Below are 13,568 nucleotides of genomic sequence, written 5' to 3'. Positions count from 1 at the left end.
TCAGATTCAAGTTGATGACGAAAGTAAACTAACCTTTTAATAAAATAAAGACATGAAGAAACAACATAATAACTTTTTCATCATTCTGATTCATAGTGCAATTAATCCATATGGCCCCTTGGATGTGCAACTTGTTGAATCTGGGTCCCGTCGTCAAAAAGTAATTTGTATATATCTTTTTGCCTAAAACTGAAAAAATTAATTTTTGATAATAAAGAATCCACCATCTGACCTATGTTGTTGATAAGATGAAGTCGGGCCCGATTCTGCTCGATGCAACGTTTTGTTTGGTTCGTTCAAAACATTGTTCAAGACCGAACCAATTAGCTATCGCCAGCCAGAGTCCCCATGGCCTACCAAGCCTGGTCTGATCTAATCCACTACTGTACTACATATAGTTTACTGTATAAAGCTAAAAGTAATATATTAAACCATTTCTAATGTATTTTTCTATCTTTCCTTTAAAACAAAAGAATTCTATAATGAAAAGACTTTCATTTCAATTTATTTGTTAAATAGCATTTTCGATAAATATAAATAAATATCATTTCTTGCTTTATATATAAAGAGAAATAGTAATCTCTTTTTTTATCAAGAGAAATAGTAATCTCTAATTTCAAAAAAATAAATAGAGATGCCTTGAAATAGATTTGCTTCTAGATACTATTATATAAATAAATATAAAGATGGATTGGAAACTCTTAGTACTTCTGTGATATTTATTTTCTTTTATACCAAAATATTCTGGTTTGTACATTTTCTTAATAATTGTCAAACCTAAAACACTAGTATAGTAACTAGTAGGTTCAAATGTCACAATCCAGACCTATGTGTAAATGAGTGTTAGTTTGATAAATAATCTTCAATCTTCTTAGATTTCCACATTTTCAAGAGAAAATGATTCCTGGAATTCCAATTCATGGGCTGAATTCAATGATCTAATTAATTTTTGCGAAGATAGACAAAAAAAATTGTGCAAATTCCCCTAAATATTATTAAAAAAAATATCCTAAAATAGTTAATAAAAGATAAAAGAAAAAACAATTATTCACTAATAGTGAAAAGTATTTTAATTTTAATTAATAATATATTTACTATACATATATATTTTATATATTTCATATATATATTTAAAAATCAAATAAATATTATTATTTTAAATTTTCTATCTAAACCCTAAGACTTAGACCATAAAATCTTATTCCTAACCCCTAAACACCAACCTTAAAAATCTAACCACTAGTTTTTAGCACTTTAATCCTATGAAGTATGAATATATCTATTTTGTTTTTTTCCAGTGACGTTATTTTCTCATTGTATTATGTTGTTTTGGAACAAAAACATAATTTAGGGCTCTTTCAAAATATATTTTGTTTTAAAAGAACACTTTAGGTTAGTTAAACTGCATAGATGATATCAAGAACGTAAAAAGAAAAACAGGTATTAAGAGTAAATTCATACAGATATACCGAGTTATTGGCGGATTGAACAAAACAAGACTACTAGGCGTGAGACAAATTTATTTTATGAAAAACATGAATACGAGCTTGATATCTGTAAAAGATGGAGCATCAAGAGAGTCTTTTGAGATGATCTCTCATGTGGCTTCTGGATCCACACAAGTCTTAGAAGATTACTGCAAACCTAACCCGGCTGTGTTTAGGCTTCGGTTGAACCTTCTTTCTGGTACGGTCCCTTTGATGTAATCCTGTAAAAGGTTCCGAGTTGAATATATAGAAACTTGCTTTAACAATAGGTTACTAAATAGTGGAGTAAGATGTTTTCACAAATATGCATTTACCTATCCTTTCTCTTCTCTAGGAATCGATGAAGGGAAGCTCTTCTAGCAATTGGGAGCTCTACAAAGTCAATAAGTAAGTTAGACAAATATGAATAAGCCAAAAGGCCAGAGATTGAAACAAAGTGGCCTGGGAAAATAACTTACCGGAAGCTAAAGAGGACGTGTTGGTCTGGATTGGCTCTTGAGCTGGGCTTTTTGCAGGACTAGGAACTGGCCTTGGGATAGAAGCAATCTCTTTTTGGTTCTTGGCTATGTTTTTAGTATAAGCACTCTGGTTATTGTTCAATTCAGCTGTGAAGCCGTTGGCATTTCCTTTGTTAGCCAAGTCAATGACTTGTTTGGCTTTCTCAGCAGGAAAATCATCAAACAACATAACTTGGCCGCTGTAGAATAGGGTCAATGGAGCAGATTGAGACTCTGGCTTCACAGGTCTGCTCAAGATTAAAAGACAACCCACCAAAAAAAGTAGTCAAATCTAGTATAATCAGATGATGCTTTATTACTATTTACAGATAACAAAACATACTTAGTCTCTGTGATCTTCACGACCTCTTCCTTGACCCCAAAGGAAGAAGAAAAGCTTGATTGGCAAGGAAACATATCATTTTGTAGTTTAACATCTTGAGCAGCTTTAGAATTGATTCCTGAAGCTTCACAAAGGAACAAATTCACCATCATGGTTTAAACTTAAACTTAGGATTATGTTTCAACCAAAACCAAAGTAAGATGACTTAGTTTCCGGTTAACATGTAACCGACTTCAAGTTGCTTGTTTCACAAGTCTTGATTTATAGACTCCTAAAAAAACCTAGAGAATCAAACAGAACTAACCAGATCTACTCATCTAGTTAGAAAGAGAAGGGTTTGCTTACCATTAACGTCAGGCTTGCTTGTCATCGAGAAGCTCAGATCTCCACAGCTACCCTTCTCCTTGAGATAACGACTCAATCGACTACAGGTCTGTGAGAAGCTTGGCTTCTCAGGTAACTTCGGACCAGAGAACTCCCAACACTCGGCAGAACTCGACATCTTTAAAGATCGTTCCAGATGTAAGAAAAAATAGGAGCAGAAGAATCTTTCTGCTTTCTTGAATTGCAATTCTGCCTTGTTCCCGAATATAAATTTAACAAATGAGTCAATGACTATGAGAATCTTTATTACTTTCTTAGCTGGTTGCAGATACCAAAATAAATAAATAAAATAACAATTATAATTCTATAATAAAGCATATAAAACACGTGCTAAAATAAATTCCAATTATATTAACTGTAGGTAGCAGTGAGACTATGGGGCTGATTGGTTTCTCCGCTACCACCCGCAAACGCAGCTTTTGCGATTGGTAGAGATTGTTGACGTTTTGCAACCACTATTAAAAACGTTACAAATCTCTTCAAACCGCTGCAAACCTTTTAAAATCGAAAGCTAGTTTTTGCTATCGTTTGCGGTTGCAGAGGGTTGCGGTTGGATAAATAAATATAAAAATATTTTCATTTTTTATTTAAATTTTAAAATTGAAATATTATATATATATATACATATTAATTTAAATTCACTAATAGTATCATAATTTATTTTTATAACACTTTAAACCAAAACTATTCACTATAATTTTTTTAACATTAATATATATACCTATATAAAAAATATACATATATAAAAGAAACAAAATATTCTTTTAAAAGTTCTAATAGAAATCTTCAAAATAAATTATATTGAAAGTATAACTTTCATTTAAGTTAAAAAATGCACAAATAAACATATATAATATTGTTATTAATTATATTATATTTATCATAATAGTATGTTTTTATACTTTTATAATGGTATAATGTGTTAATATTGAGAATTTATTATTAAACCATTGCAGTATCTGATAATCAACAAGTCACAAATATCCCGTAAATGCATCAATTTCTAACCATTGTACTAGTTGTACAAATTGTTTAATAACGCTATAAACCACAACCAATCACGTCCACAAACTCATGAAATTGCGACCGTTGCGTTTCAAACAGTCGTTGCCCTATATCGATGTATTTTGATTTTTTTCCTTTCAAAATAAAATGATTTTATAATTGAGATAATATCTACTCCAATATATTTATATTTATTTTTTATTTATATTTAGAGTAAAAATCGAAAACTGTTCTCTTAAAAAATAAACAATTATATTTTAGAAAAACATACGTGAATTGTAATAGACTTACCTCTAATTATTATTATTATAATAAAGTTAACTATGTTAAGATCCGCGCCTTGCGCGGAATGAACATTATATATATATTATATATTTATAACATTTTATGAAATAATAAATATATATTGAATAAAAAAGTCATTATCTACTACTTATATAATTAAATTGGTGCGAACATATAAATAAATTTTATAAATCGAAAAAATATTTTTTCTATTTGATATGATATATAATTAAATTTAAATGATAGTAACATATATATGATATATTTTAATATTACTATTTATTAGATGATGTTTTTTGCTTATATTTTTTTTATCATTTGTATCTGTTATAGCAAAAAGTCTAAATTAGTGATAACAAAATTTTTACTGTGGGATTAATGGTTTAAATAATTTATAATATTTTAAAAAATTAAGTTGTCAATATTTTTTCAAATTTTTTATCAAAAAAATGTTCAAAATAAATTTCAAAATTAAGATATTTATGTATTTTTATATGGCATATAGTTTAATTTAAAATGATACATATATTTATATATCTTTTATTTTCGATACTTATTAAATGAGACTTTCAACTTATATTATTTTTTAATTATTTGTATCATGTCATAACAAAAGTTTTAAATCATAGATCACAAAATTTGAATGTGAAACTTTTAACAGTTTTAGTAATTTATACTCGTTTTTAAAAATTCAAAATATAATATATAAATAATTTTTTTTAATTTTTATTATATGGTTACTATGATTGTTTAATTTATTTTAATAACTGAAAATTAATCAAAATCATTAATTGTCATATATATTTTAGCCACATTAGGCAATTCCGTAATCTTATTTAAGGAAATAATGAAGCACATTAATAATGAAGCACATTAATAATGTATTTATTGTGGTTTAATAAAAAGTTTATTATATATTTAGATGGACCAACATATTTCTCTAAGGATTATAAGAATCATTCTAGTGATGACACATGGCTACAAAAAAATGTTGCAATGCTTCTCAAATAATATATAAGGGATTTATTGTGGTTTAATAAAAAGTTTATTATATATTTAGATGGACCAACATATTTCTCTAAGGATTCTAATAATCATTATAGTGATGACACATGACTACAAAAAAATATTGCAATGCTTCTCAAATAATATATAAGGGATATAAAAATGTGTTGGAAATACTCTGAGTTTATAGTCCGTTGATGGGGGTTTTAACCCAGCGTATAGTCCCTTGGTTAGGGGTTTTAACCTAATCTGTCCCTCAACCACTAAACACATGAGAAAAAGGAGAAGAATAATGTACTATTTAATAAAATCTATACTATACTAAAAGCCACATATACTGAATTTATAGGTTGCCATGTCATCAAATTTAATCAACCAATCAGATTTTTTTTTTTGGGCTTAAAGCCACTTGTGACCAATATTAAAGTTTACGTTTGGGCTTTAAACTATTAAAACATAAACAATACATTGATCTAACATTGTTCTCTTATTTTAATTATTTTGGCCCAAACCAATTCCTATAAATCTTTTTATTTTGTTGTGGGTGTATTTAAAAAAAAAAACCTAGCCTCCATCACAAGCGGACGCAGAGAAAAAAAGAAGTCGTCTAGCACCACCGCCTCTTTTCTACGTCGTATCTTATCTTCCTCTCCTCTCCATCAAGCAGGAGTCGTAGCCCAATCCGTTGCAGATCCGCTGCTGTTGCAAATTTACGCCGTTAGACTCCGTGAAGCGGTTGTTACTTTTCAGACAAGGCAGATCCTTTTCTCCGTTGTCTGATTATATTTTTTTTCCCACAAACACAAACGGACAATTCTCTATTAAAAAAGAAGCCTAGGAGATTTTTCAGAATGGCGTACCTGAAAGTTGAACAAAATATTAAGAAAGGAGCGGCAAAGACTAAGATGGTGTGGACACTTGGAGCAGCGTCTAGATCTGTTGAGATGATAGAGAAGCTTCTCGAAGCTGGTATGAACATAGCCCGATTCGATTTCTCTGAGGGTCTCACGCACACCACCAAGAAACAATCAATAATCTCAGAGCCGCCATACGGAACACTGGTATCCTCTGCGCCGTCATGCTCGACACAAAGGTCCATACTTTTGTCTCTCTCTTTGTTGTGTGTCTATGAAAAGTACTCCCCATCATGGCGAGGAAAGCCACTTACGCCTGTTGGAAGTACCCCAAAGCAAAGGCTATCATTATCACTGCCAAGGCTGCGGTAAAACTTGTGGCCAGGTGCAGGCCGAGCGTTCCTGTTCTCTTGGTTGTTTCGATGTCGGAGTCCTTTAAATGGTCGTCTCATGTGGCCAGTCATGGCTTGGTGTTCCATGGGATCATTCCGCTGATGGGGGCGGATTCGAAAACGATTGGGGACATGATTAGTTTCAGTGTCCAAGTCGCAAAGAAAGAGGGAATCTGTAATTCTGGAGATTTAGTGGTGGCGCTCCACGTCCTCAATGTCCTCCAGCCTCTGCATGTTCAGTAGGCGCTTTTAGTTTAGTCTATGTTTTAATAATTGATACTAGATTTTGATCCGTGCTTTCAAAGCGCGGGATTTTTTTTCACTTTTGTTGTTTCCATGTGTGTAAGTCCTTCATATGCACTGCCCAAGTTGTTAACCAAGGCTAAATCCTTCATCGCCGCAAATTTCATATTAGAAGCCATAGGTATTTTGGTGAGGTCTGTGGTTTATGACCTTGTCGATATGAGCGTGCTCTATATTTATAATAAGTATGAGGTATTGTGAGGGTTTTCGATTTACGCCTTGAAAAAATGTGGAAATCGTAGCTAGCCGAATCATCGAATCAAAAATATCGTTGGCTTTAATGATTTGATTTAATTTGGTTACCAGCATTTTAGGAGAATCGTATATATATAAATTGTTTAAGTATTTATGATGCACTGATTTTGGTTAGTAAATAAGGCATATGGCTAATTTAATGATAAGGTCAAAATTTTGTTACTGTATTTTTAGGAGAATCACAACTTAATTTCTAAAAGTTGTTATATATATTGTTAAAGATTTTATTATTTTTATAATTTTGCTTGGTGAATAAGTTTATACAAAATAATTTTTCGATATGTAGCGTAGTAATATCAAAATGATTTTTAAAATAGTAAGCAGTAAATATTAGAAAAATATAATATATATTACGGTAAGTTATATTGAAAAAATAAATTTAAGTGAAAGTTCATAGTGTTAATTTTTCATATTACACTAATTTAAAATCTCCACAAATTTATTTACCCTAATAGTATATATTATATAATTTGAATGTTTCATTTAACAACCCTTTTTTTAAAATGAAACATTAATTTATGCATAAGAATAAGATAAAACTTAGGGTTTGTAGGTATGTTTAGGGGTTGTGTAGCTCAAAGTCAGATTGTAGTTATTTAGGGTATGAACCGTATTTTTTTAGGGTGTATAGTTTGTATGTTTTCAAAATAATTCTTGAATGTAACGGGTTTGAATTATTGAATGTAATTGGTTTGAAAAAAATCAACAGAAAAATATTAATTAATGCTTGCATGAAATTGTTTTGTAGAGAAACCGTATTGTTTTGTATTGTTTGTATGTTATTTTTAATAATGGCTGAATGTAACGAATTGGTTTGAATTTTTACAGGTAATTGGTTTGGGAAAAAAATCGAGAGAAAGACCGAAGTACATTAAATAATACTTTAATGTAATTGTTCTGTAGAATAGTTAGATTCCGATTGGTTGTAATTAATGTTGGATTTTTTTTTAAAAAAAAAGATAGCAAGTAAGGGAATGGCATTCTTTGGTAAATAACTAAAAAAACTATAGGCAGAATCCTAATAGGGATTTTGCTTTAATAGTATAGATTTCAGACGCGTTGGAAGCATATCTGTCTTATCCATCGTGTATAATAAAGTCTAATTCCTATAAATTACATAAGTGTGCTATTATTAATTATTATTATCTCTGTGGTTTACAGATCTTGAACAATGACTTGCAACTGATAAGTGAAATCAGAATCACTTGCATCAGCACCTTATACTAAAGAGGGTTATTGGGCAAAGAATTCTAGAGGAATTATTAAATTTTGTGATTCCATTGTTTTTGGTTTGTGAATTTTTAAAATCTATACTCATAGTACTCAACTTTGAGAATATCATCTTTACCCATAAGATTTTTGAAATCAATGTAATAAAATACATTCACATACAAAAACTCAAATTGAAGAATGAATTAATAATATACAAAGCACAACTTTAACATAATGCAATTCACAACATAAAAAAATAGAAACAAAATATTAAAAATTTAAAATAAAAATTGTAAAAATAGTTTTAAAAAGCACTTTCGAATTAAAAAAAAACATTTCAAAAATAATAGTTCAAATTTTTTTGGATCACTAAAATTCAGACACATTTTTACGACAATACTCTCTGTCATAGCATAATAGTAAGAATATTAATCTTTAACACGCGACAGAGATAAAAAAAAAACTGATGAATAAAAGTGTTTTGAATGCTACGTTTTTTGTTGCTTCTGAGAAGAGAGGATTTTACTTCCGGCCTTCCGGGAGAGGGAAGAACAACAGAGTATATTCCGGTTGCACAGTCCTATGTTTCTGATTTTAAGAGAGAAACACACAAAACTATATTCACAAGATGTAAGCTACACTTTTTTATTAAACTTCTAAAACATTATCCAAGTGGCTGCATATAAAATGAGTCAGCATTTCATATACTTATTGAGAACCCGTCACGTACTTTCAATGTTTGCCTTAAGTAATTATGCAATGTTTCCCTCTCAACAAAACTGAGTATAGCTCATTTCTTCTTAATTTGCACCGCAAATCCTCCAATGATATATCAATCAGCCCCAAAGAAAGAAAGAAGTGCACTTTCTATTACGACTGTCTACTAGAATAAACGGATATACTTTCGGCTGTATTACCTTCAACTTAAAATAACAAACAAGATGCTCGATCGTTGGGTGTAGTATTAAGCTCAATGGTTTCAAGATTTCTATAACATTATTTCATCTGATAATGAATATTACTTCTTAAAGTTACACTGCTAACATGCTTTCTTATTATTTTTGTTTTAATAATTCTTCAAATAAAACCATAAACCCCTCAGATTATGTATGGTTTATTTTTTACTCTTTCCAATTAAATTTAAAACGCTTAACTGTAAACATTAATAAAGAAGACAACAAAATCAGATACATTCTAAGCTCAAATTCTGTAGGTTTTTTCGAACAAAATTGTCAAACGATATCATATATTTATACTAAATCTTAAAAGAAAATTATATAACCACAAAATCCGCGCGTATCGCGGACACGGATCTAGTGTTTTTAAAACAAAGATATCAACCTGCATACGTAAAATTGACTCACTTAACACAAAACCTCAGTTCAATTAAGTCTGGTATATGTCAAAAAGGGCTGATCATAGTTTAAAGTTCATAACGTATCAGCTTTAATTTTTTTACTGTAATGGTTTATAGGTAAATGTTTTAAGCGACCAACTACGTAAAACCGGATCTGTTGAAGTCACTGTTATAGCCTACTGGCTTGTTGTATAAACTATTAAGTATTCAACTCTATGCATTTACGACATGAACTAAAGATAATCTCACCAAGTATGTAATTGGTTAGGACAACACGTAAAAGTTTTAACTTTGTTTTGAGAATTTGAGTCTGAAACACATTAAAAACATATCATAATGAACAAACTTTTTGATGGCAAATCCAAACTCTCCTACGTTTGCTCGTCCTATCCAAGTTCTCTAGCACATCAAATCTTGATCCTAAGAAACTTAGCTTAGCTCTTGGCTGTGTTGATTCCCACCACAACATAACATGGGGGAGAGCTCTTGTAAACACTGCACAGAATAATTACATGCTTTTAAAAACTCAGCTTCATCACTGTACAATGCATCAGAGAACAATGGATGGTTAATGTTACCTTACAGCAAGTTATACAAGAAAACGAGTTTTGTTTTTTTCACTTGTAAGGAGCAAAAATGATGCTGGAGTTATGGCCACCAAACCCAAATGAATTTGACAGGGCTGCTTTAATGCTCAATCTCTCCTTCTTAGGACCCACCAGCAAACTTGTATCCTGCTCCAGTTTCATCTCATTAGGTAAGTATTATTAACTCTCCCCCACCCACAGTTTTCTTAAAGGACACAATAAATGGTCTTTGTGTAGTATAATCATCTTGGAATAACAAAAGGACAAAAAAAATAACTTAACATACCACTCCATTGTCTGGATTCTCGAGGTTGATATTTGGATGAACCCATCCTGTTCTTATTGCCTGTAGACAACAACAGACAATTTCACCTCATTTCATTTTCTTGAGGATACACTGATGTGTTTTTATAATATTGAATGTGTTACCTGCACGGTTGCGATAGCTTCTACGGCCCCAGCAGCTCCCAGCAAGTGTCCGATCATAGATTTTGTGGAATTTACTTTTAGCTGCCAACATAGTGTGTATGAGACCAATTAAGGAAAGCAAACAAAACTGAACTTGAGGAGGTCTGGAGAAGAGAAAGCTACCTCAGGATTTTGGCCAAAACAGTGAGCAAGGGCTTGGTACTCCTTAAGGTCCCCAGCTGGAGTTGAGGTTGCATGTGCGTTTATGTAGTTTATCTGTTCCTTTGAAATCCCAGCATCAGCTAATGCTCTCTCGATACAGAGAATGACACCAGCCCCTGTGGATATAATAAGACATGGGACAATGACGATAACTCTAATAGACAAAAGAGATTTAAAACTAAGAGTTGATTAGAAACTGAGGAAGTACCATCAGGGCGAGGCTCGGTCATGTGGTAGGCATCACATGTGAAACTCCCACCAAGGAACTCTGCGTAGATTGTTGCTCCTCTTTTCTGATAAAAAAAAGTAAGAATACATTTCTTACAACTTTTTTCCATAGCAAGAATGAATGAATAAAGCTTGGATGCAAAGTTTCATTTGTGATTAAAGAGCACATAGGAAACAAGGGAGGAGAACAAGAACCAATGAGTTATATTATATACCTTAGCATGCTCAAGCTCTTCCAAAAGCAGAACTCCAGCTCCTTCTCCCATCACAAAACCATCTCGGTTCTGTTATGCAATCAAGACAAAAGTTTACTAAATTAGAAGATATATCCAAACACTATCACATGTTTTCTCACATTAAAATTCTTTCTAACATCCACATTGGTAATCAAGACTTGAAAGAAGAGAGGACAAGAAATGGTTGAAACTCACGCTATCCCAAGGACGTGAAGCTTTTGTGGGATCATTATTCCTTTGTGAAAGAGCCCTGCATGCAACAAAACCTCCCAACCCTGCATATATAGGTACACATATGATTAAGAAACATGTAGCTTAGAGTTCAAGAACAGAGATAGGAGAACGAATCTGCACCTATTGGAATAATCACTGCATCTGAGCCACCACAGAGCATTACATCCTGAAAAAATAGACATAGTCCAATAAAAGTAGAACCAGAAGAAGTCTACCAAACAGTCGAAATTTCCAATTTGGGTGGAGGATTACTTACAGCTTCCCCTCTGATAATGTGGTTTGCTGAATTCAAAATGCAAAAGTTGCTTGTTGCACAAGCAGTTGAAATAGAATAGTTTGGCCCCATCCATCCCTAATATACATAACCACAAAAAGAAAGGTCAGTGCTAAACTGCTGGTGGTGGATCCATATAATATTTACATAAAACATACAAAATCAAATCAGACCAGATCCATAGCAAGCATAGCAGAACCCATGTTTGTTGTGGCGAAAGGTACACAGAAAGGATTCATCTTCTTGTAAGAGATCTTCAGCGCTTCAATAGCATCGTTAAACACCTGTAATCAATATAGATTGTTAGAGATGCAGCGATTAGCAGGAAAACAATCAAGAATGTACCTTCATGCCTCCCATTGCAGAGCCAATCAAAACCCCACATTTGGCTTTGTTAAACTCAGCCATTACTTCATCAGTTACACCACCATCAGCCAAAGCTTTCTTACCAGCTGTGAGAAGATAGAGCATGAACTTGTCCATCCTTTTAGAAAGCTTTGGAGCAACCCATCCTTCAGTTGAGAAGGATTTGATCTCTCCTGCTATCCTCTTATCAAAGGTAAAAAACAAGGAAAGATATTCAATTAAACTACAAAATCAAAAGGGAGAAACTCCTGATATATAATATATGCTTATTACCGTAGGAAACTCAGAACAATCAAAATTCTCAATCTGGCTAATACCACTGTTGCCTTGTAGCAAGTTCTCATAAAAGGTGTTTGGGTCATGACCTAATGATGTCTCAACTCCCATGCCTGTCACCACAACCCTGCGCTGCTCCATAGGGGGTTTCTTGTCAACAGTGGCTTCCTTCTCCATACCCATTGCAACAGCCATGGCTCCACCTAAAAAACCCCACAAAAGATCATTAATAGTAGATGAGATAGATTAACTTAAACTAGCTACTATCCAGAAACCACATCTCAATGGCATTATACCAAATGGCAACTTCAAAATTTTAATATATATATATATATATATAGTTTCACTGCCATTTGTTCAGGTCTCCAAACTTTTTATTAGGACTCACAAAAGATGTGCTTTTTTTCATAAACACATTGAAATCAGAATAAAATAAAATAAAAGAATCCAACTTCACACTTCAGCTGAGATTCCAAGTCAGCTGCTTTAAGTCTTTTGCCCATTATGACATAAACCCATGACAACATTGAACTAAGACTTGTGTAATGAAACATAAAAAGTCCAAATTTTACACACAAAAACAAAGAAAGAATGATTATACCGGAAGAAGAAGTAGTTGCTCGATTCAGTTTCCTCTGTTTACGATTCAGAGAAAGGCTATTCGATCCGAAGAGGAGAGGAGTAAAGGCATTGCCTTTGTTGTTCTTGTTGTAGTGACTGCAAGGCTTAAACTCCAAACAAGAAGACACGAGAGCCTCCTGAACGCTACCGGATCCAGAGCATTTGCCGAGCTGTTGTCTCCTTCGACGACTCCGCCCAAGGGGTTGACGGGTATCACCGCCGCCGCCGCCGTGAGAGAGGGACATGCAAGCAGCGACGAAGAAGGTGCATAAGGGAGAAGCGTAACAGGAAGACGCAGCAGCACCCACCATGGCAATGGCAAGAAGAAGAAAACAAAATGGAGAGGAGAGGAGAGGCGAGAAAAGGGTGAAGAGAGAATCTAGCGGATTCACGAGAGAGAGATTTAATTAAACATGATTCGATCTCTCTTCTCTCTCTCTCTCTTTCAGGAGGCGTGCAGAGCGTAATGGAGGCTTAAATTCGTGCGTTGAGACGTCAAAAAACAAAACAAAACTTCCTGTTATTAACAACAAAACACACAGAGATAGCTAGACAGAGATAAAACATACATACAACCGTATCGATGACCAGAATAAATTTTTATTCATTTATTTTTAATTCTGAATCTCAAATAAATAGTATATTATAATTTTTTATTTTTTAAAATAATGCTATGTTTTGTTGTTGTTGTTAGTAATTTATTTGTAAAGTAGTTTACACTTTTAAATTACACTCGA

The 13,568-nt window shown here is 32.6% G+C and overlaps 2 protein-coding genes across 3 annotated transcripts; both read right to left on the bottom strand.

Moving 5' to 3' along the window:
* Positions 1-1,393: 1,393 nt before the first annotated feature.
* LOC103830675 (protein TIFY 10B) lies at positions 1,394-2,961 on the bottom strand. 2 transcript variants are annotated; one of them, XM_009106487.3, is made up of 5 exons: positions 2,673-2,961; positions 2,328-2,445; positions 1,946-2,232; positions 1,802-1,859; positions 1,394-1,708 (listed from the first exon to the last, which is right to left on the bottom strand). In XM_009106487.3, exons 1-5 carry the CDS (start codon positions 2,827-2,829, stop codon positions 1,660-1,662), a joined length of 669 nt encoding a protein of 222 aa, XP_009104735.1. In that variant the 5' UTR covers positions 2,830-2,961; the 3' UTR covers positions 1,394-1,659. The 2 variants fall into 2 exon arrangements, with proteins under 2 accessions (XP_009104735.1, XP_009104734.1); XM_009106486.3 differs by having other exon boundaries at positions 2,328-2,451; positions 2,673-2,958.
* Positions 2,962-9,583: 6,622 nt separating this feature from the next.
* On the bottom strand, positions 9,584-13,384 carry LOC103830674 (3-oxoacyl-[acyl-carrier-protein] synthase II, chloroplastic). The gene is made up of 14 exons (XM_009106485.3): positions 12,812-13,384; positions 12,208-12,413; positions 11,914-12,117; positions 11,742-11,852; positions 11,551-11,646; positions 11,415-11,460; positions 11,256-11,335; positions 11,040-11,108; positions 10,805-10,889; positions 10,558-10,712; positions 10,396-10,476; positions 10,253-10,312; positions 9,958-10,113; positions 9,584-9,874 (listed from the first exon to the last, which is right to left on the bottom strand). Exons 1-13 carry the CDS (start codon positions 13,140-13,142, stop codon positions 9,997-9,999), a joined length of 1,641 nt encoding a protein of 546 aa, XP_009104733.1. The 5' UTR covers positions 13,143-13,384; the 3' UTR covers positions 9,584-9,874; positions 9,958-9,996.
* Positions 13,385-13,568: the final 184 nt, after the last annotated feature.

This window comes from Brassica rapa, chromosome A07 (assembly GCF_000309985.2).
Source record: "Brassica rapa cultivar Chiifu-401-42 chromosome A07, CAAS_Brap_v3.01, whole genome shotgun sequence".
Taxonomy (NCBI): Eukaryota; Viridiplantae; Streptophyta; class Magnoliopsida; order Brassicales; family Brassicaceae; genus Brassica; species Brassica rapa.
Note: the sequence above shows the minus strand (reverse complement) of the source record. Positions and strands in the feature narration are given on the sequence as shown.